Here is a 22,966-nt window from a genome sequence, read left to right as displayed (position 1 = left end):
CTTCTCCTTTCTGGAACTTCACTGCCATATATATTATACTGCTTGGTATTTTACCACAAGTCCTCTTTTTTTATATTATGTAAATTCTATTGATGTATCTTCAGGTTCACAGAACTTTTCTCTAGTCATTTTCAGTCATATGTTAAGCCGATCCACTGATCTTCAATTCCTATATTCTATTTATTAGTTATATATGTATTTCAAGCTATACATTTAACTCACTTTTATAATTCCTATTTCATTTTATATTTTTCATTTCTTTTATAGATTCCTCATATATTTGTTTATTTTGACCTTATTTTCCATTTTATGTCCTTGAACATCTCTGTAATAGTTACTTTTAATTTTCTTTTCTGCCAGTTCCAAGATCTGGATTATCTTGTTGTCTTTTAATTACCTTTTGCTTCTGAGTCCTATTTTTCTATTTCTTAGTATGCTCAGTGACTTTTATTGTATATAAGACTGTGTAAGTGGCACATGATGAAGAAGACATTGAGTTTGATCATCTTTCCCTGAAAAGTGTTGATTTTTGTTGTAGCGGGTTGGTAACTGAATTCTAAATGCTAGCTTCCCTAGGAAAATATCAACTATGAAATCTATGCTGAGTTCTTTCAGCCTTTAGGAATTTGGGTGGAGTTTATACATAGATCTGGAGGGACTCTTATGGCTTCTTCCTTTTGGGAGTTGTCCCCCTCACTTTCCAGTTAGACTGTTGACTTTAAGTTTTCAGACTCCTCAAATGAGTAAGATTTCTGATTTCTCTGTGAGTTCCAGTCATTCAGATGAATTGTGGAGTACTGCCAGGTGAAAAGCCATATAAACAGGAATCCTACCTAGTACAGTTCATTCTTTCAAGGACTGACTCCTTTCTAGTTTCTGCTTGCTTTTGGTCATTCTGTGTTGCTTTCAAATAGTTGTTTAATATATTTTCAGAGTATATAGTTGTTATCTTCAGAAGGCTCAATGTAATTTAGTCTATTCTGCCATTACCAGAAGTTGTACCGTATCACCTTTTATTTTCCATTGATTTTTTCGTAAATATTTCATAGGGTTAAACAAAGAAACACAAAAAAACTTCTATATATTTTTATGAATGATGACAATAGCTATCAAAGTTTTCCAGAAAGATCAAGCATATTACTAATGTTATTTTTTTCTTTTTTCTTTGGTAGACAAGAGATGATTTCTTAGGTCAAGTGGATGTTCCTCTTTATCCATTACCGGTTGGTATAGATGTCCATGATTTTACTTTCTAATGTTTATTCTTTTTATTTTAATAAATCCTTAACAGATACACAATATAGTAAATGTAAGTATTTGATTTGTAAAGTGTATACTGCTGTTAATTCTTGAGCCTCTTATTTTCTGAAAACATCTCAATTTTCCATTTTAGTTTTAAGATTCCCTTATATGAAACCCAGTAAGAAATAGAGTTGGGAAGGGAACTGGGGGGAGATTGGAAATACTATATGTATGGCTGGGTCACTTTGCTGTGCATCTGAAAGTATCACAACATTGTTAATTGGATATATTCCAATATAAAATACAAATTTTAATTTTTTTAAAAAAGGCCTAAGTGAACTTAGAAGGTATGACAAGGGCCTGAATTTTTTTTTAAAAAGAAAGAAATAGAGAGCCCCTGAAGTTGGTTGACATCCTGAAAGCGTTGTTTGAGGGAGATCATTTTGAAAATATTTTACTGAAAAACTAGACTGGGGAAAGCTTAGTTTCACAGAAAGAAGTTGATCAATTACAACAACGTGGGCATGAAACTGAATATGGACCAACCATACAGCAACAGAAGAAAACAGATTCAGGAGATATTTCATTACGTGATATTATTGGACCAGGAGCTCCAGTTGAAAAAAGCAAAAGAAGCAGAAAGTAAAGATAATACATGTTGAACTTGGGAGATAAGGGTGGTATCTCAAGCAAAAAGAGTAGGAGGAAAGCCTTTTTTTTTTTTTTTTAAGATATGGTAAGTTTATTTTTGGCCGTATTGCATATCAGTTGAAAACAAGAAAAATGAAACTTAAAGCAGGCAACCGAAGAGGTATAAAAATAAATTGTGTAGGGAAAAGGGTCTGGAAGGATTGAGAGTTATCACTGCTGAGGTAACTGCAGAATCTCTGAGAAGGATGGGCTGTCCAAATGAGAGGGATGAAAGCGTTGAAGGCCAAACACTGAAAGTTCATCAGTGTGCTTCTGTCAGAGGAGAAAGAAGACAGACCAAGAGAATACAGAAAAGACCCAAGTGAAATGATGTCATGAGAATTTAAGAGTTTCTAGATGTAATGGGTAGTTTAACAATGTCAAATGCAGCAGAGAAGTAAAGAATAATAAAAACAAAGGGCTGTTGAACTTGGTAGGAAAGAGAAGTACTAATTCTTGATCAATCTTTTCAGATGTTTATTGTCTCTCTACAGTCTTTAGACATTGCAAACTTTTAATAATGAATTTAATCCAGTCTTATTTTCCAAGCTGCTTACTTTTTTTGTTCTAGAATTGCCTCTGTGGTCTAACCACGCCAACATTTTATTGAATACATACTCCATATTGTTTTGGGGCACAAATACACTAACCGTTCTCTAGTGTTTTTCTGCTTTTACCCTCCTTTTGGCCTCACAAACACCTGCTCAGATAGTTTTATACTGACTTGTGCTGCCAGGAGCAATTCCTACAGGGCAGGAAGGTGAAAGTATTGTCAAATCACCAATTGTAACCATTTAATAAGCTAAATCTACTTTTTTCTGACTTCTAACTTCAATTATGCCTTAAGTCATAGTTTATGAATATTCTTGAAAAGTATATATTTTTGTTGTTATAGATATATCTTGAAAACCCACTGTTTTATTCTAGACAGAAAATCCAAGAATGGAGAGACCATATACATTTAAGGATTTTGTTCTTCATCCAAGAAGGTCAGTAAATATAAAATAATAGCTTATGAAGGGTTTTTAAAAATATCATTATACTTTACAGTAGCCCCTTTGGAAAATCAGTTTAAACCTTTGTAAATAAGCTACTTTTAAATATTAGTTTTTTAAAGCTTTATTGCTGTTTCTGATTAAAAAGTAATTTCTGGTGATCTAGTGGTTAAGACTTCGCCTACCAATGCAGGGGGTGCAGGTTTGACCCCTGATCAGGGAGCTAAGATCTCACATGCCTCACAGCCTAAAAACCATAACATAAAACAAAAGTAATATTATAACAAATTCAATAAGGGCTTTAAAAATGGTCCACATCAAAAAGTCAAAAACAGTTATATATGCATAGTACAAAAATTCTGAAAATATAGAAAAGTGATCATACTCCTTTGGGAAAGACTTTTCTCTCTAATATTTATCAGACTAGAAGAATGAAAAATGTCATTACTTTATATGTATTTTATATCTTATACTGTGTGTAATTTTGTCATACTGTGTTTTGAAAAATTGCAAACATCAGTTTATCTAAAAAAAAAAATACCTAGGGAGTTCTCTGGTGGTCCAGCAGTTAGAACTCCATACTTTCACTGTCATAGCCCCGGTTCAGTCCCTGTAGGGGAACTAAGATCCCCTAAGCTGCATGGCACAGCCAAAAAAAAGAATCCAACTTGATACAAAAACATTTTCAAGGAAATGTAACTACATTTTGCATACTTTCATTTAAAAAAAATTTCAGAAAACTCAAATATTTAGAGAAAATACATGAGCAAAGACTGTAATTTAAAACCCAAATAGCATGTTCATAATTCCATTTTCCTAAACTGAATTACTTGATTTTTGTCAAAAACTTTTAAGTTTAAGCTTTAAATAAAACCCCTTTTGATCTTCTATACCACATAATCTAGTAAAATCTAGTTAAGACATGTATGGGAATTTACTGACAAAAAGGTCAAAGTAAAGCCAAGGAACGACATCTGTGCAAAACTATTTGTTTTCTCTTTAAAACTAGAAAATGCAATTGAATTTAGTAAAATTTTTGATTAAAAAATTTAAATATTCATTGTAATATAAATTTAAATAAAGGGAACAGTGGTCTTTGACTGTATTCATATTTACTGTCTAAAGTCACATTTAATTTCTGTAGAAGTTGTGCAATGTGAGTCCCTTTTCTTGCTTTAATTTTGAATTGATTGTGACATCTGTATACCAAGAATAACTAACTAGTTCTTCTCTTATTTGGTTGCCCTAATAACCTGCTTTTCAATTTGTTGAATGCTTTCTGGTGTCTTTATCTTTAAAACACTATAACAGTTTACATCTTCTGTCTGCACTGGTATTGCTGCAAGTGCAGAAAGAGTTTTATCCAACTACATTATTAGATTATTTTTGAACATCAATAAATTTAAACCCTCAGGCTTATTATCTAGTTGGAAAAACGTAATAAAACCTATCATTGTAGAGAAACCCTCCTATAAAATATTACCTGAGTAAGTTTTCTGTATCTATCTTTTATAAGAAGTCATAGAGTGTTCATACCCCCTTAACTATGGAGACACGAGTCACATTAGTGATCTGGAAATAAGCACTGGGGGCTTACTGACCAGTCAGGGAAGGATACTTTCCAAATCCATGAGAACTGTGTAGAGAAGAACAACTAAAAAGATTAAGAGAGGCATAGGGGAGTACCTCTTGAAGACAGGAGGAAAAATTAGGACCCTTGTGTCTTATTATATAACTGAAATCTATAAAAATTATCCAGAAAACCAATATAGAAAGCTATGACAAGCAAGGATTTCCTAAGTAAACCGGATGCTATTATAGAATTGGTGGGGGCAATAGACAGAGTTAGGTCTTAAGTTAGAATCTTAAGAAAGACAGGTTTTTAAAAAAAAAAAAATGAATGAGGGGACTTCTCTGGTGGTCCATGGTTAAGACTCCATGCTCCCAATGCAGAGGGCATGGGTTTGATCCCTGGTCAGGGAACTAAGATCCCACATGCTGTGGGTGTGGCAAAAATAAATTAAAAAATTTTTTAAATTAAATATTACTACTCTGGGAAGCAACCCTTAACTTAGACAACTCATTTTTCTAAGAGGTGGTATGAGATACAGTATGAAAGTAGATTAGATAAATTAACATATGACAGATTCAAATAGCTGTCAAAGACATTAGGTTTCAGATAGTTACCTGACCTTGCTCTCTACTTTTCTATTATACAACATGGCTAGATTATTATCCCTAAAGCACATCTGTGAGGATGCCTTTCCCTATCCTCCAAATTCTATGCAAAATAAAATCTAAAAGTTCTACTTCACTTAGACCTCATCAGCTGGACCATTCCCACCTCCTTTAATTCAGCCAACCTCAGCTACTTCCAATTCCTTAAATGCACCCCTGGTTTCCCATCTATTTCCTTATTTTTGCCCTCTTCTCTACTCTTATGCCTTTCCCTGACTGCCATAGATCAAAATCCTCCCCAGTCTTGTAGCCCAACCTAGATGCCAGCTTCTCTTTCAAGATCTCTGTGATCTTTCACTTAAACTTCCATAGTTCCTTATTTATCTCATAACAATTATTTATTTATGGATGTTTCTTTTTCTCCACCATCTATTCCTTTTTCTTCTGCATTGAAACTTGTCTTGAATCTCTCCTAGTAAGCTAGTAGATGTTCAATGAACTCTTATTGAATGAATGGTTTTCTTCCTAGTGTTAAAGTTGTATGAATTATTATTTTCTTTCTACAGTCACAAATCAAGAGTTAAAGGTTATCTGAGATTAAAAATGACTTACTTACCTAAAACCAGTGGCTCAGAAGACGATAACACAGAACAGGCTGAGGAATTAGAGGTGAGATTTTATAAATATTTGGTTAAACTAAGAAGAAAAATATCCAATTTCTTATTTTACTATACTCTAAAGAAAAAATAACTGCTTAATAAAGTTAAATGTGTGCAATAAAAATTACTTCCCTAGACATTTGTTTATTTTACCCAAGAATTTGTTAAACATTTCTTTCCTCTAAGGATATTTCTGTGAAATGAATGGCCATTACTGATGGCATTCTTAAAGCTTAAGGAATAGAGATTACAATGTTTATAAATGAAAGCATTTGTTGTAATTAAGTCATTAACTGTTTCTAGTTTTTCAGAGTTTTCTAAAAACATGTCATGTGCCCCCTCTATTAAAGTAAGAACACAATTTATTGTTTGAAAGTTAAATATATGGAAAATTTGAAGATGCTACTTAGGAACTTCTTTATGAAATGTAATTCCTGTTACTTTTCCTATCATGGTTGGGGTGGGTGTGGGAGGGCTCATAGAAAAGGAGACTAAGAGAGAGAGAGAAAAAAAAATATATAAGTGATCTAATAAAAAGCCACATTTATTGGAGGCCAAAAGAAGTTAACCATCTTCATGGGTGATAGGATAAAAGGAAGTCCAGTCAAGGATTTGGGCAGAGCCACCTACATTTGGGATAAGTGAAGAAGAGGCAGAGAACATGTATTTGGAATAGAATTGGACAGGGATTTGGAACCCTCCTAGTCGCGAGCTCTGCCACTTATGAGCTGAGTGACCATGTGGCCAACTCAACCATGAGTTGAGTGACCACTCAACCCTCTCTGCACTTCAGGTTCTTCCTTTGCAGAGTGACAGGATGTACTGCTACCCTTAGGGTTTCTTCCAGCACAAAAAATTTGTGATCTGAAAAGGGAACAAAAACATTTGCCTCTTGAGGTTCCCACTTAACAAACATTATCATCAGAAGGTAGCACCTTATTCTAACCACATTGACTGAAAGCACCCTTTGTTGTGGCATCAGTTTGCTTTGGAGGGGTTGTGTGTGTGCCTCTTCCTCAGTAGTCATGCTTTTTTGATTAAGGGTCTGCTAAAGTCTCCAGAAGGACTGTCAGGATGAGGGACCCTTCCCCAGGGCTGGGCTTTGCATCACACACCCAAACATCTTGAGAAAGTTTGATAACAAGCAGTGCTTTTGCGACAAAGATTCCTGGGAATTTTTTTTATATGCACTGATGAGATTTTACTTTGTGGGGAAATCTATAACAACAGAAAGAAAGAACTTTTTTCTTTAAATAGTTAGCCGTATTACTCTGGTGACCAAAGAAACTTAATATCCTCTCTCATGTCTAATGCCCTTATTTGATACCTTTTTTTTTTTCTTTTTAGTTTTTCTTTGATGTGTCATATAATAATCTTTTTTTTTTTTTAATTTAGGAATTTATTGAGTAGAATTTTCTCTCTAACTGGCATTTTAGTGCACAGGGAAACCTGAATAATGGAATTCTGTTTGAAATGAAGGATGTCTGCTATAAAGAAAGAAAATTCTTTATTTAGTAACTTAAAAAATTTCTAACAGCATTTCATTATTTGGTAACCTGCTCCAAGTTTTGCCCACACGCATGTATCACAGGTACCTTATTCACAGTTCAGTTTCTGTGGGTAGAGCTGCTTCGCTTCATTTTGTGGTCTCATGTCTCAACTTTGAATTCCCTCAGAATCCACCTTATAATTTCAGTAGATGTAAGCATGTAGGAGTTTATTTATGAAAGGCCCTAGGAATTCAAACACATGAATCTGTGCTTATTTATCTTCTGTGTAGCTAATGACCAGAGAAGTCTTGTCTTTGACATCTGGTTTGTGACTGAATATATAAAATCCTACCATTTAAAGAAAACAGTTGTCATTTTCAAAAGAGGCTCACTCTTAGGCAGTGTATACCCTGGTAGGATAAAGTTTGGTAAAGTGTGACTGTAGTACATAATTATGTAGTATTTTTTTTGTGCCCCTTGTAACTTTAGGTTTAGCTCTATGTATTTTATGTGGTTACTACTACTGTATTTGCTGTACCTCTGAATGCTTTCTTTTTGATCATCTTTGACTGTTAAATTGTGGGTGGTTGCATGTTAGCTTTGAGGTTAGTAAATAAATAACATACATTGATCCTTAGAAAATTATTTTGTGAAGAATATTAGCTGGTACATGTTTAATAGGGAGGCATTCTATACTGAAAATGAAAACCCATTCTTTCTAAACAATGTTTATATTTAGAAATGGGTAAACAAATGGATAACTATACTTCTTCTCAAACTGAAACAGGTTTTTAAAAAAATAGGCCCTTAATTAAATTAGTTTTTTTCCCCTCCAGAAGTTTACTTGAGTAACATAAATTCAATTAAAAAAAACCTTTAATAGAGAAATCTTTTAAGAAGATTCTAAAGAAATATTTTTGGTACCATTTTCCAAGCTCTGAATATTTTTATAATCTTCTACAGCAGTAGTGAGGACCTATTTATTAATAAATTTTATTAATCTGCAGAAAAGTAATCAGTGACCATATTTTTAAAAATTGGTCCTTTTTTTCCAAGAGAGTGAAATATAAAAATTCAACTCACATGCTTTTAAAATTGAGACCAGAGAAATAAAATGTGATTTGATATGTACAGACTGATTTTTAGATATATAGATCTTCTATCATAATCATTTAAGGGAAAGGAAGTGAGAGAGAGAAGGAAGGTAAACATCAATGGAGAGAAAAAGTAGAGGGAAGAGAGAAAGAATGGAGTTCCTGGCAATAAAAAGAAACAAAATTAGCAAGATGTCAGTTCCTATCGAAGAAATAAGAAGAAAATAAAGAAGGAGAAAGAGAAGGAATCTGTTTTACTTCCCATCCATATGTCTTTTCCTGGAATAATTTTGTCTGTCTTCCTCTCTCCTATGCCTCACCTTCCATTCCACCTCAGTCTATAACCCTCTCCTTGGCACTAGCCAAAGATCAACCCTGCTTCAGCCTTATCCTGTTCTGTCTGCTGCCAGAAAACAATTGTTTTCTTCCCAAGGTCTCCCTGACCCTTCCTGTTCAGACCCCACCTTCCAAGAGGGAAGAATTCTCTTCTGTCTTCTAAACCATCACCTGGCTGGCACAGCAGTCCTCCAGTACTAGATCCCCAATGTCTAGGCAGAAAAAAAAGACTCTATATATTAAGGAAATTATTTTTTACCTATTATTATGGTACCAAATATGTTCCCCAGTTTCTCTCTCTCTCTTTTTTTTTTTTTTACTTTTATTTAGTAGTTTTTGCCATGTACAAATTTGGGGGATTATAATCAAATCACTCAGCCTCTTTCAGGCCATCTGGGTTTGATGTCATACTTAATGGTTTTTTACTCCTAGAATATACTTTTTTAATATCCCTAGATTTGTTCTAATACATTTTGGTTTTACTTTGTAACATTTTAAGTATTGCTCAATCTGTAACATTCTGGTTATAAGGTATGAGGTAGCAGTGCAAATAATTTTTCCCTTTTTTTCCTAAGTAATTTGCTTATCTTCCTACAGATTTGAAATGCCTGTATCATATACTGAATTCTATAAATTGGATTCTCTTTCTTAGCTTTCCAATTCTATTAATTAATTGTGGTTTATGTTATGTTTTATCTGATAAAGTTTATCTTCACTCATCTTTTTTGGAATTGTGCTGATTATTTTTGCTTGTTCTTGTTTCTATTTGAACTTGAAAATGGCTTTGTCATGTTATATTAAAAATCCATGATGTAGTCTTATTTAAATCTTGACAACTTTATAAATTAACTTGGGGAGAATTGATGTCTTTGTGAGATTAAATCTCCCTAGCCAAGATCACATTGTCTTTTCATTCACTCAGGTCTTCTCTCGTGTACCTTTTAGGAGAATTTTAAAGTTTTCATTGCTAGTTTATTTATGCTTCCTAACCATATCGGTGTTTAGCAGAACCTTTTACTGACTGCCTTCTCTGTTTTGAGGTTTCTTGTATAAAATCATGTCATTAACCCTTGCTACTTTTTTCAAATAATTCCTTACTCTAACTACTCTAGCTAAGGTTTTTTTGTATGTTTGCCTCTTGCTAGTCTCAGAGGAAATTTCCAGTGCCTTCCTAGCATATAAACAAAACAAAACTTTCTTTCTCTGGCTGTTTTATGACTTGACCAAAATGCCATTCCATGGTCCAGAGGAGAAAGAGAAAAGTCAGACCAGAGAATCATAATGTCTTTTCAATCACCATTTCTAAATCATTCGCCCTTCCCTATCATGCCTCTACATGTTTGACCTTCATACAGCAATTTTTTTCAAGTTTCAGAGAGTTATTTACTTCCACCATTAACAAGGTGCTTTCTCTCTGAGAGAGACAATGCCCAATAAGACACGATCCCTGTTTATATTTTAGAGAATAGTGTGAGGTTGAACTATGCTTCTCCATTTCTTAGTGTCTTCCAATGCTGTTTATTTTAAAGTTTTCCAAGTCCTTTTTCTCCTATTAGACATGTTTTAAATTTTTTCAAAAAAAATTAAATTTTTTCAAGCAAAATCTAAGTGTTATCATTTTGAAAACAAACAAACAAACAAACAAACTTCATTATCATCAGATATTCCTGTTAGGTGTTAAAAGTTGACAGTGTGCTCGTTCTGTCTGTGTAGTTTTTGAAACTGGGTATGCTCAATCTCTTAAAATTTCCTCTAGCATAATTTATGGGCTTTCCAGGTGGTGCTAGTGGCATTAATTTATACGGTTAAAAAAAATTAAGCATAAACTTAATTGTCACCATTCTGTTTTTCAGCCTGGCTGGGTAGTTTTGGACCAACCAGATGCTGCTTGCCATTTGCAGCAGCAACAGGAACCTTCTCCTCTACCTCCAGGATGGGAAGAGAGACAGGATATCCTTGGAAGGACCTACTATGTAAACCATGAATCTAGAAGAACACAGTGGAAAAGACCAACCCTTCAGTATGTGCTGGTGACTTTTGTGTTTGTAATCTGAATACATTTTGACCACTGATTTCCATTATGAAGTCATGACTCAAATGGATTCATAATAGTATGGGAATCCAAAGACTGTAAGAATACTAGGATTTTTTTTTATGGCATTGGGCATAAAAAGTGCTATCTTAGATGTTTCTTTCTTAAAATGATTTGATAGTATTAAAAAGTATTTGAATTACAAATATCACCCTTCTGATTGCTTCTTTAATATTAATGAATTGTCAGTTATTTCTGTTTTAAATTATTATATAGCCACAAAAGGAACATTTTTCTTTCTAGACTGAGGTGGAAAATCTTGGAGATTTTTTAGTTTGTTACTAAAATATAATGAGAAGTTGATTTCTACAGCACAGTGTTTTTAAAACAGAAATTTTTATAAAATATAAAGGACCCAATAATAAGTTCTTTTGTTAAACACCCATTTGCCAGTCTGGTCAATGTGTACATAATTTCTGATGTATCTGAATCAAGGACAGAATGGCCTTTCAGGTATTCTGATTTATGTCTCCTCAGTGATATTTTTCTTTTATTATCATCAGACTGGTTTTTATAAATGGGGCTTTCCATGTGGCACTAGTGGTAAAGAATCTGCCTGCCAGTGAAGGAGATGCAAGAGATGTGGTTTCAGTCCCTGGGTCGGGAAGATCCCCTGGACTAGGAAATGGCAACCTGCTCCATTGTTTTTGCCATGGAAAATACCATGGACAGAGGACCCTGGTGGGCTACGGTCCATGGGGTCACAAGGAGTCAGACACACTGAGCGACTGAACACACACACACATGGTTCAGCACTTTTTTTTCTTACTTTTGGCTGCGTTGGGTCTTCGTTGCTGCACACACAGGCTTCTCTTTTTCCAGTGTGAGGGCTGTAGAGCACGTGGGCTCAGCAGTTGCGGCTCAGGCTTCTCTAGATGCCGCGTGTGGCCTCTCTATTTGTGCCACACCAGCTTCGTTGCCCACGGCTTGTGGAATCTTAGTTCCCTGACCAAGGATTGAACCTGTGTCCCTGCAATTTGAAGGTGAATTCTTAACCACTGGACAACCAAGGAAATCCCCAAGCACTTTTGTAGATGTTTTTTGATCTCAAATGCTTCCAAAGCAAGTTGATGATCCAGCTGCTTTGTGTCACAGAGGCATTGATCTGTAGAATGGCATACAGATTACAAGACTGAATGCATGATAAAATTCTGAAACATCTTGTTGTATACCTGTATTGTGGCAGGCCTGACTTGAGCAGAATCACATTTCTTTCACTGTGGTTGAGGTTGCTTTCAGCCAGCAAAAATCATTTATTTGGGGGGAAAATGTACGAGGCATTCCCTTAGGACCACTACAGTTGTACAGCAAGAATTGGTCTTCTGAATATCCTGGGCGTATATGGTATTAGATAAATTAACAGTAATCTTGTTATTAAATACTTATACAAAATTCTTGATCTTATGGTCTGGCTATATTAAACATGACTAGCTAGAGTAGTATAACTAATGAATGACTGCGGAAAGGATATGCAGTCTGATTTACCATGCCTTTCCTAAATTCAGACACTCCTTTACTACTGTCCTTTCTCAGAACAGGCCCATTACTGTATATGATCAAAAACACATACCATTTAATCTATAATCTATTAAGTTTTTAATTATAGTGTCCTTATACTGTCTTTCCTTCTGCCTTCTGCATTCATGCATGGGAAACTAGAGGGTAGACCCTTGGCTTAAGATCAGTTCTGGAAAATGTTACTTTCTAATTCATGAAGGTGTATATGCAACTCTTAAAAAGCTTCTGTTTTATGAGCTTTCTAGAGCTACTTCAGATTTTACTCTTGTAATAACATGGTTAAATAATAGTGTAATAAAAGTACTTATGCAACACTCAGGTGTTCATTCATTCAACAAATATTTTTGAGTGCCCATACACACGAGACATTTTCCTAGGTACAGTGATGAATGAAAATATTGTGCACGTTACACATTTTCACAAAAATTTTTAACTCCATAAGGTACTCGGAAGGTACTGCTGTGCCTACAACTTAACCTGAGCATGTTGAACTAGCCTTTGGGCCCAAACTATAAATTCTGATCTAATATGGATACTTTCTAAATGAACACAGAATTTTTAGCTATCATTTTAACTCTCTTCAGGCGTGGATGATGGCTTTTACATTTCTAATGCAGGGACAACCTAACAGATGCTGAGAATGGTAACATTCAACTGCAAGCCCAGCGTGCATTTACCACCAGGAGGCAGATATCTGAGGAAACAGAAAGTGTTGACAACCGAGAATCTTCTGAGGTAGAAATCATTTTCTCGTTCTTGTTGGTAGACATATGTTATAGCAATTGATTCAAGTATGTAGCTTAAGCTTCTGTTCATTTTAGAACTGGGAAATTATAAGAGAAGATGAAGCCACCATGTATGGCCATCAAGCCTTCCCTTCATCTCCACCATCAAATAACTTGGATGTCCAGACTCATCTTGCAGAAGAATTGAATGCCAGACTCACTGTTGGTGGAAATTCAGCCACTGGCCAGCCAGTATCCAACTCAGTAAGATGATTCTTAGATTTTGATGGAGCTTCAGGATTTTATATTTTTATATATAAATATTATATATGTATTTTATATATAAATATACGTGGACTTCCCTGGTGGCTCAGTGGTCAGGAATCTGCCTGCCAATGCAGGAAATGTGGATTTGATCCCTGGGTCAGGAATATCCCCTGGAGAAGGAAATGGCAACCTGGGAATATTCTTGCCTGGGAAATCCTATGGACAGAGGAGCCTGGTGGGCTACAGTTCATGGGGTTGCAAGAACCAGACATGATGCAGCAACTGAGTATGCACACTTGCACACACACACACACACACACACACACACACACATATCCATTATTCCGTTCAGTATCTAACCTTTACATAAAAGGTTGTCTTTTTTCTCCATTTTTGTTGAGATATAATTGACATAATACATTGTGTTAGTTTAAGGTGTACAACATAATGATTTGATCTATGTATTGCAAAATTGTAAGTTTAGTTAATATATAACACCTCGCGTTTTTTTTTTTCTTGTGATGAAAAATATTGTCTTAAACTGCACATAATAATGTGTAAGGGACTTTTGTACTTTACAGTATGGCCATTTTCAAATATCCTCACTAACAGTATGGAGCAGAGTTGTGGAAAATCCACATGGTCATTGGACTCTAAATATCCATTACATAAATCAATGCCCTCAGCCACAGACTATCAGGAACACACTTGTAATTGAACAAGTTGAGTTTATTATTCATTTCAGCAAGGGGAATACAAACCATGAACATCTCGGTAATAGTATGTTATGAAAGACTTAAAGGATTTCAACTTGTGTTAGGCGATTTTCAGGAGGGTTTAAGGAAGCAGGACCTCACATTGGATGCTATCAGGAAGCAGGGATAATTCTGTGATGTGATGTCTTAAATCTTATCTGTAGCAAGGCTAAAGCTATGATTAGCAAAAAGCAGCAGTCACTTGTATCTGCCAGGATATAGGGAGATATTTGGTATCTTGTGGCTTGGACAGTGTTCATGTTTTGCTGTGTTTAGGCATGATTACAAAGTAGTCTTGATTTTGTCTTGAATTGTGCTGATGAGTGCCAGGCCAAGTCCTGGGTGCTTGGGGTTACTCTTCTCCTTTGCAGGGATACCACACATGTCACCAACACACATGTGAAAAAGAGCTGATATACTTTGACTAAACAAAGAGATAGATGACCTTCTCACTCCAGCAGCCACTATAAACTTGCTACCTCTGGGGTCCAGAAGCCAGTATTCCAACATAACACTGCCCTGATGGGACCCTTGTGGCTAACTCTCTCATCTGTATCAAAGGAGACATTTCAATGGAAGACAAAGAGGTGTCCAAGGATATTGTGGTCATTTCCTTTTGGAATTCTGCACTTTCCATTCCATTAGTAAATATGGAGGGCTGACTACATACTGGTTGTATGCTGGTTAAAACAGTTCACCCATCTGTTTAAGTATTGCCTGTGCCTGCTTTCACAGTAAATTAAAAGAGACAAGATAGTCAACAAAAACTACTTACTATCTGGACCTTAACAGAAAAATTTGCTGACTTCTGTTTTAGCACCTTTCTCATAATGCTTCAGTGTAGACAGTTCTATGTAAATGCCTGTGTGAATATCCAAGAGCAGATAGGCCTGCCTGCTCCCTTCCCCTCCTTTCTTCCATCCATCTATCTTCCTTTCATGTCATTTCATGTTTTTGTTTGAGGAGTGGGAAAGATCAGTCAAAGACTTAAAGGATAAGCTATATTGATTTGATGGTGACATCCTATTCTCTTTCCTCCTGTTATTTTTATTTTTTTAATTACTAAAGTAATAGGTGACATCTATACAATGGCATACTATGCAGTCACTGAAAAGAATGAAGTGTCTTTGAATACATATGTTGTATGGAACAAAGAAATATTGCTCAGTGGAAAACTGAGGTACTGAGCAGTATGTTTGATGTGTTACCATTTATACAATTATTTACATGACAGAATAAATATGTGTATCATATTTCTTGAAAACTAAACTAGGTAACCTTGCTCAGCTCTGAAGAGAAAAACAGGGTGAGCAGAGCATATGTCTTTCGTACCTTTTGAATTTCTTACCATGTGCATATTAATTCAAAAAAGTTAATTTATTATTTTTAAAGTATTGTATGGTCATGGTTAAAAATTGAAACAGTACTGAGGTGTATAAAATAAAAATTGAGTTTTCCGTCTTACCTCTGACATATGCTCCATCAATTGCCATTAATGGTTTGGCATATACTGTTTTTTAAATTTATTTTATTGAAATATAGTTGATTCACAGTGCTGTATTAATTTCTGGTGTACAGCACAGTGATTCAGTTATTTATATATATATATATATATACACACACACACACATTCTTTTTCGTATTGTTTTCCATTATGGTTTATCACAGGATATTGGATATAGTTTCCTGTGCTGTACAGTGGGACCTTCTTGTTTATCCATTCTACATTTAATAGTTTGCATCTGCTAATCCCAAACTCCCGGTCCATCCCTCCCCCATTCTCCTCACCCTTGGCGACCACAAGTCTGTTCTCTATGTTTATGACTCTGTTTCTGTTTTGTCGATAAGTTCATTTGTGTTGTATTTTAAATTCCATGTGTAAGTGATATCATATGGTATTTTTCTCGTTTACTTAGTTTGATAATCTCTAGGTCTGTCCCTGTTGCTGCAAATGGCATTATTTTATTCTTTTTTATGGTTGAGTAATATTTCATTATGTGTGTGTACACACACACACACACACATGCACCATATCTTTTTTTTTGTTTTTAATTTATTTCTAATTGAAGGGTAATTGCTTTACAATATTGTGTTGATTTCTGCCATACATCAACATGAATCAATCATAGGTATACATATGTCCCCTCCCTCTTGAACTTCCCTCCCACCTCCCATTTTATCCCCTCCCCAGTTGTCACAGAACACCAGTTTGAGCTCCCTGAATCATACAGCAAAATCCCACTGCTGTCTGTTAGATATATGATAGTGTATGCTTCCATGCCACTCTCTCCATTCGTCCCGCCCTCTCCTTCCCCCTGCTCCTCATGCCCACAAGTCTGTGCTCTGTGCGTGCATCTCTGTTGCTGCCTTGCAAATAGGTTCATCAGTACCGTCTTTCTAGATTCCATGTATACATGTTAATATTCAATATTTGTTTTTCTCTTTCTGACTTACTTCACTCTGTATGGTAGGCTCTAGGTTCACCCACCTCATTAGAACTGACTCAAATGCATTCCTGTTATGGCTGAGTAATACTTCATTACATATATGTACCACAGCTTCTTTATCCACTCATCTGTCAGTTGTCTAGGTTGCTTCCACGTCCTACCATTGTCAGTGGTGCTGCAATGAACAGTGGGCTACATGTATCTTTTTCAGTTAATGGTTTTCTCAGGGTATAAGTGGTTTGGCATATATAGTCTTAAACATTTTCTGTGTGCATAAAGATGCATGCACACATATTTGTATATCAGTTTTTTAGCCTGAGATCACCTTGCACACACTTTTTGGTAACTTTTTTTTTTTACATACTGTATCATAGACATTGGACCATTTCAGTCAATATTGAGGTGCTCTTTTTTATAACCACTACCAACAAAATAATCAAACGTCATTCCCTTGTGCAAGTAACCCTTAAGCTGTTTCTCTAGTTTCCTTTGATGGACTTCAGATTGTTTACAGTTCTTTGTTATTGTAAACAATCCTACAGTGGCCCTTCTGAATTAAGTCCTACATATATTATAAATGTTAATGTCATTAAGTAACAAAACTAAACTATTTCAGGAAGTGACAACAGCATGCATGTAAAAGCACAGGAAAGAAAAAATACTGGATTTCTAGGAAACAAGTAATCTTGAATGTCCAGAGGGTGGCTTGTGAGGGAAGAGGGCTGGAGTCAGCCCTGGAAGCTCACTGGAGCTCTTCTGGAAGCTCATTCACGTTGTGTTCTGTACTGTAGATTTTACCCTAGTGACGGAAGAAGTCATTGAAGGGCTCTGAGTGAGAGAATGGCGATGAAATCTGTGCTGCAGAATGCTCTCTGGCTGCAACTCGTGGTATGGAGAGCAGATTTAAGCAAAAAAGACTTGCAGCAGTCAAATCTGTTAGGATGTTGCCACAGTAATAGTCAAAATGACAAGTGATAAAAACTTGAAATTTTTTTTAAAGTGCAAGGGAAATGTATTTGAGAGCTTGCAAAGAAATAGAATGTGTAGGATCTGGTGACGGACCTGGCCGTAAGGGACAGGAGGGGAGAACTCAGGGAACTGACTGCTGTCTGCCTGGGGGGCAGCTGCTGGCCTCCTAGGCTGCCCGCTGAAGATGAGGAATACCTGAGAGGGAATGGATTTGAGTGGGTGTGGACAGGGAAAAACTGAGTCCAGTTTTGAACACAATAAAGGGCTCTCTGTTAGACATTCAAGAAAAGGTGTCCAGGAGACGGTCTAGGACTCAGGTGGAGAATTGTGAGCTGGAATTTGGAAGGTATTTGGTGCTGAGCGAGGCTGAGAGAATCTCCATGTGGGTGGAGTGGGTGTTCGTTTTTCTTCTCCATCACACCTACCCCACTACCTTATCTGCCATTCAGAGACAAAGCAGAGACCTAAAGTTATCATTGTTCTTTTTTTATATATAAGAATCATTCCAGCAGAAGAGGCAGCTTACAAGCCTATACTTTTGAGGAACAGCCTACACTTCCTGTGGTAAGTTTTAGCCCCTCCCCTCAATCCTCAATAAAAATATAAGACTCAGCAACTTTTTTTTTTTTTTGGGAACACTGAATATGAATGTTTGCTCCAGCATAGTATCGGGGCTCTGGGGGATGAGGTTGTGGGAGGAGAATGGGATAGGTAGGCCCTTTAAAGACAAAAGACAGAGAACTGTCTCTCTCATAGTGAGAAAGCCAAGTCCCCACATGGCTGTGGGTGGCGTTTAGGCTTGGCAGGTGAAGTGCTGTGCAGGCTGGATGTATTGCATACTGATCAGGACTGTGGTATCCAGGGGCCTGTGCTCTGTGCCTAGCCTATGTGTCTTGCAGCTGTTTCTGCCCCAGACATGAAGCTACATCAACAGCTGGTCATATGGGTGGGTGTGTACACGTGTCGGCAGGCTCAGCAGCCAGGATGGAGTTTGTAAGCTCCCTTCTCAGTCTTGTTTTCCAGGCTGGCAAACCATCCACTGCCTCTTAGGTAGCATCTCTAAACATGACCTTGACTACAGCTTAGACTTCATAGCTTCAGGCCTTTTAGTCTCCCAGCCTCCATCCTCTTTCTGACTCAACTCTCACCTGGGTTCGAACCCTGGGTTGGGAAGATCCCCTGGAGAAGGGAACAGCTACCCACTCCAGTATTCTTGCCTGCAGAATCCCATGGACAGAGGAGCCTGGTGGGCTGCAGTTCATGGGGTCGCAAAGAGTTAGATACTACTGAGCGACTTTCATTTTCACTGCTTTGAGTTGGTCTCTTCCTTATATGGTCCCCACTTATTTTTTAAACCAAATGTAAATGTCCAGGCTCCCAGCCCCTTGAGCCTCCTCTATCCCTTAGCCACCTACCCACCACCATCACCTTCACTCCTGCCTGGGCTCTTTCTTCCAAATGGGTGTGTGTGTGTTCTACGTCCATAGTTGGAACGGCCACCTCACTTTTTTTCTACCAACAGTTTGTGATTTTGAATGGCAGCCTATATATTAATTTTGAAAAGTAGGGTTTTTTTTTTCACTTTTATGGGGGTTCCAGCAAAGGAATTCACAGGCTCAAAAGGCCTTGAATTGGCTGATCCATCTAAAAAGGTGGCCCTGCACCAAGAGAGGAACATGGGCACTGTGCGGAGGAAGGAGGTGGGGGCACCCACCTGTGCATTTGGCCCAGTCAGTGTCAACCTTCAACACGAAGGTGGATGTCACAGAAAGACTGCCCTCCCTAGCCTTCCTCTCACTTAGTGCCCCGTGTCTAGCCATCTCCACTCACCTTACTGTTCAGTTGCTCAACTCTTTGCAACTTTCCAACTTTCCAACTCTTTGCAACCCCATGGACTGCAGCATGTCAGACTTCCCTGTCCTTCACCATCTCCCAGAGTCTGCTCAGACTCATGTCTGTTGAGTTGATGATGCCATCCATAATGCTATGAGATGTCATCCTCTGTCCACTCACCTGGAGCCACTTGAACTGAGATCCCTAGGTGTCTCTCCCACTGCATTTCACATTGTCCTCTGTGCAGTGAAACTGGTGAACTTCTGATTCACTGACAGGCACTCATCCAAGAAACAATTTTAAGTGCACCAAATGAGCTACAGAATCTAGAGACGATTTACATTTTGTGTACTGGAAAAGCTGTTTCCGTGCCTTTTCCTTCTTAATACACTGATTAGAGATTTGTTTGCTTTCACAAAGCTTTCTTAAGGTATAATTTACATACCATAACATCCATCCATTTTTAAGTACACAAATGAGTTTTAGTAAATTTATACAGTTGTGCAGACACTACCACGGTGAAGTTTGAGAACTCTTCCTTCACCACAAAAAGTGTTCTTAATCCTAATACCTACTCTTAGCCCCAGGTGACTACTCGTCTGCTTTCTGTTGCTAGTTTTGCCTTTTCTAGGAATTTCACTTAAGTGGAATCATACAGTATGCCATCTTATGCATCTGGCCTCTTTCACTTACTACGATGTTTTTGAGATTTATCCATGTTGCTACATGTTTCAGGAGCTTATGATAGTCCATCATTGTAGATGTGTTTACTACATCCCATTTATCTACTCACTAGCTGTTAGACATTTGTAATGCCGGGCAACTTTGAATTCCATTATTTTATAGACTCAGAGCTCATTACAACTGTCAGCATTGTACATCTACCTCTGTGTATCTACAGAACGGGGTATCTAGTGAAGAGACTAGTGGTCATAGTTTTTATATTAATATGCAAGACACATTAGGGAACCAGGCCAAACGTTGAAGAGTCTAATCTAACTCAAAAGACAAAAGGAAGGTCAGACCTGGACTGTTTTCAGTAAACCTGGAAAACTAGACCTCTTTTGTTCATTAGCAATGAACTACAGTAATCAGCACTTCCCCAGCCTTCACAGAAAGAAAGCAGGGGTAACTTTTGACTTGGCACATATGGGTGATAATTTCTATAGTTTGACTACCTGTGTTCAAATCTCAGCTCCATAATAGCAATGTTATCGGTTAGGAAATTACTTCCATTTTCTAAAACTTCAGTTTTCCAATAAGTTGAATGGGCCAGTAATCTTAATTATCTCATTAAGATTTGTGTGGCGGTTAAATGACATGATCTGTGTGAGGGCAGTATGTGGTTGTTAATACTCTCATGTTGTTATCACACTCATCATTATTGTCTGCTCTGTTTTTTTTTTTTTTGTAATTGAAATGCTGTGCACTTTAAAGTATGGTTTAAAACATGATTCATTTTAAAGAGGGTTATCAGTGAAAAAGGAGATATGGTCCTTTAAAAACGATTCTTTCTGGGCGCTTTCCTGGTGGTCCAGTGGCTAAGATTCCATGCTTGCAATTCAGGGGAACTGGGTTTAATCCTTGATTAGGCGGCTGCATCCCACATGCTGCAGCTAAAAGATCCTGCATGCAGTAACCAAGGTCCTGTGTGATACAGCTGAGACCCAACACAGTCAAATAAATAAAATAGATATTTATAAAAATAGTAATGATAAAATACAATAAATAAGAAGGATTCTTTCTTATTAATATTTAATTCTGTTATTCTTCACTGTAGCTTTTGCCTACTTCATCTGGATTACCACCAGGTTGGGAAGAAAAACAAGATGAAAGAGGAAGATCATACTATGTGGATCACAATTGCAGAACTACTACCTGGATAAAGCCCACTGTACAGGTATCCTGCAGTCTGTTCATTATGGAGTTTTCTTAGGTAATTTAAACCATCATATTTCTATGGGAGCTATTAATATATCACTTAGTAGTAGATGCTGAATACTTCTAATTATTTTCTGTTATTGGTGCTGTCTGTCATTTCCTGCAGATCTCTAATATACATGAGTCATTACTGGTTATTAGGTCAAACAAGTCCATTTGGGACTAGGAGGACAAAGTAAATGATCTGGTCTACTGGGTAATTTTGTAATTTGAATGGTTAAGATCATTATTTTGCTAAAAATAATCTTGGTGATTAGCATCTATAAAAGAACTTTGTCATAATGACACTCTGTCCTTGGCAACAGTTTGCCTTTTGTATTAATAATATTTCTTTGTAAGCATTTAGGAAAATATCACCATTTCTCTTGAGAAATTTTTTAAAACTGAAAAGTACAGAGAATAATATAGTAAGTATCCATTTTTTTAACACCCTGAATTTACCACCATTAACAGCTCACCGTATTTGGTTCTAGATTTTTTGTTTTTCAAAATAAAATACAGAGGAAAAGATTTTATCTTTTAACCAAGCACTTGGCCCCGCTACCCAGAGGGACATATCACTGTGAGCTTGTTGGGAATTCTTCCTGCCTATTTTATGACTTAGTAGAGAGCTAAACAATGCAAAATATTATTTATGTCCATGTGTCAAATTTAACAAAGATATTATGTAATTCTAAATATTTTTTGCTCACTATTGTTTTAAAATCCTCTCATGTGGGTTTATATATAGATCTAGTGTATTTTTTTAGCTGCCTTATATTTTATCACAGAAATGTATTACATTTCAGTTATCCATTTCTGTAGTGGCTGTTTGCCACTTATTTTGTCTACCACCACTTAAACCCATTTTTGTGTGTGGGAAATTCCTACTTTATGTGAGTCTTTGGGGTGAGCAAAAAACAACCTTCTCTAGTTGTCAATGCGGCTTCCCTGCAACTAGGGTTAACAGACTGTTAACTGCATCTTACTGCTCAAGAATTATCTGAGAAATTTTAAATTGTTTTAAAAACAAACTTTGACAAAGCACTTTATTGGAGAAATGAGCCTCCAGTCTTTAGGCCTGTTTATAAGTGTGTGCACTGTTTGCAGATCCAGTTACCTTTTTAACCACAGCTATTTATGTGTTCTCTGTAAATACTATTACATAATTGAATTAATGTGCTAGGCCACAGTGGAGACCAGTCAGCTGCCGTCAAGCCAGGGTTCTTCTGCAGGCCCTCAGCCACAGGCCTCCGCGAGTGATGCAGCACAACAGGTGACCCAACCATCTGAAATGGAGCAAGGATTCCTTCCCAAAGGCTGGGAGGTCCGGCATGCACCAAACGGGAGGCCTTTCTTCATTGACCACAACACCAAAACCACCACCTGGGTAACTTCAGTGGTTTCCAGTTTAAATTTGTAATAACAGTAACAATCACTTACGTGTAGTTCTTGATAATCTTTATAAGTATACATTAATATGGGCTTCCCTGGTGGTTTGGATGGTAAAGAATCTGTTTGCAATGCAGTAGAGACCCGGATTTGATCCCTGGGTCCAGAAGATCTCTTGGAGAAGGGAATGGCTACCCAATCCATAGGCTACCCAGTCCTTAGTTAAACTATGTTGAATTCTTAATAGTATTATTTCTATTCAGTATATTTATACCTATTTTTAATATCAGGGGGATTGTTAAGAAGATGCATTTATTTCCTGTTTGCAGTGGGCTTTTGTTTTTGGTCATGCCACATGGCTTGT

At 36.7% G+C, this 22,966-nt stretch overlaps 1 protein-coding gene across 14 annotated transcripts in view; it reads left to right on the top strand.

The window, feature by feature from the left end:
- Positions 1-22,966, top strand: part of NEDD4 (NEDD4 E3 ubiquitin protein ligase) — a 145,343-nt gene that overhangs the window by 92,075 nt on the left and 30,302 nt on the right. For all 14 annotated transcript variants that reach the window (XR_015134582.1, XR_015134584.1, XR_015134579.1 and 11 more), the window contains 9 exons: positions 1,173-1,223; positions 2,860-2,921; positions 5,672-5,774; positions 10,538-10,704; positions 12,912-13,029; positions 13,116-13,283; positions 17,956-18,021; positions 21,071-21,190; positions 22,397-22,600. Coding sequence is in view for 11 of the 14 variants with exons in the window: in XM_086321089.1 (XP_086177215.1) it covers positions 1,173-1,223; positions 2,860-2,921; positions 5,672-5,774; positions 10,538-10,704; positions 12,912-13,029; positions 13,116-13,283; positions 17,956-18,021; positions 21,071-21,190; positions 22,397-22,600 (1,059 nt within the window). In the remaining 3 variants the exon portion in view is untranslated. The remainder of the gene's footprint in view (positions 1-1,172; positions 1,224-2,859; positions 2,922-5,671; positions 5,775-10,537; positions 10,705-12,911; positions 13,030-13,115; positions 13,284-17,955; positions 18,022-21,070; positions 21,191-22,396; positions 22,601-22,966) is intronic.

Source organism: Bos grunniens, chromosome 10, assembly GCF_055505025.1.
Source record: "Bos grunniens cultivar Pamir isolate PY7600 chromosome 10, Bosgru_T2T1.0, whole genome shotgun sequence".
Classification (NCBI taxonomy): Eukaryota; Metazoa; Chordata; class Mammalia; order Artiodactyla; family Bovidae; genus Bos; species Bos grunniens.
The sequence above is the reverse complement of the archived record's forward strand: the minus strand, read 5'-3'. Positions and strand labels throughout refer to the sequence as shown.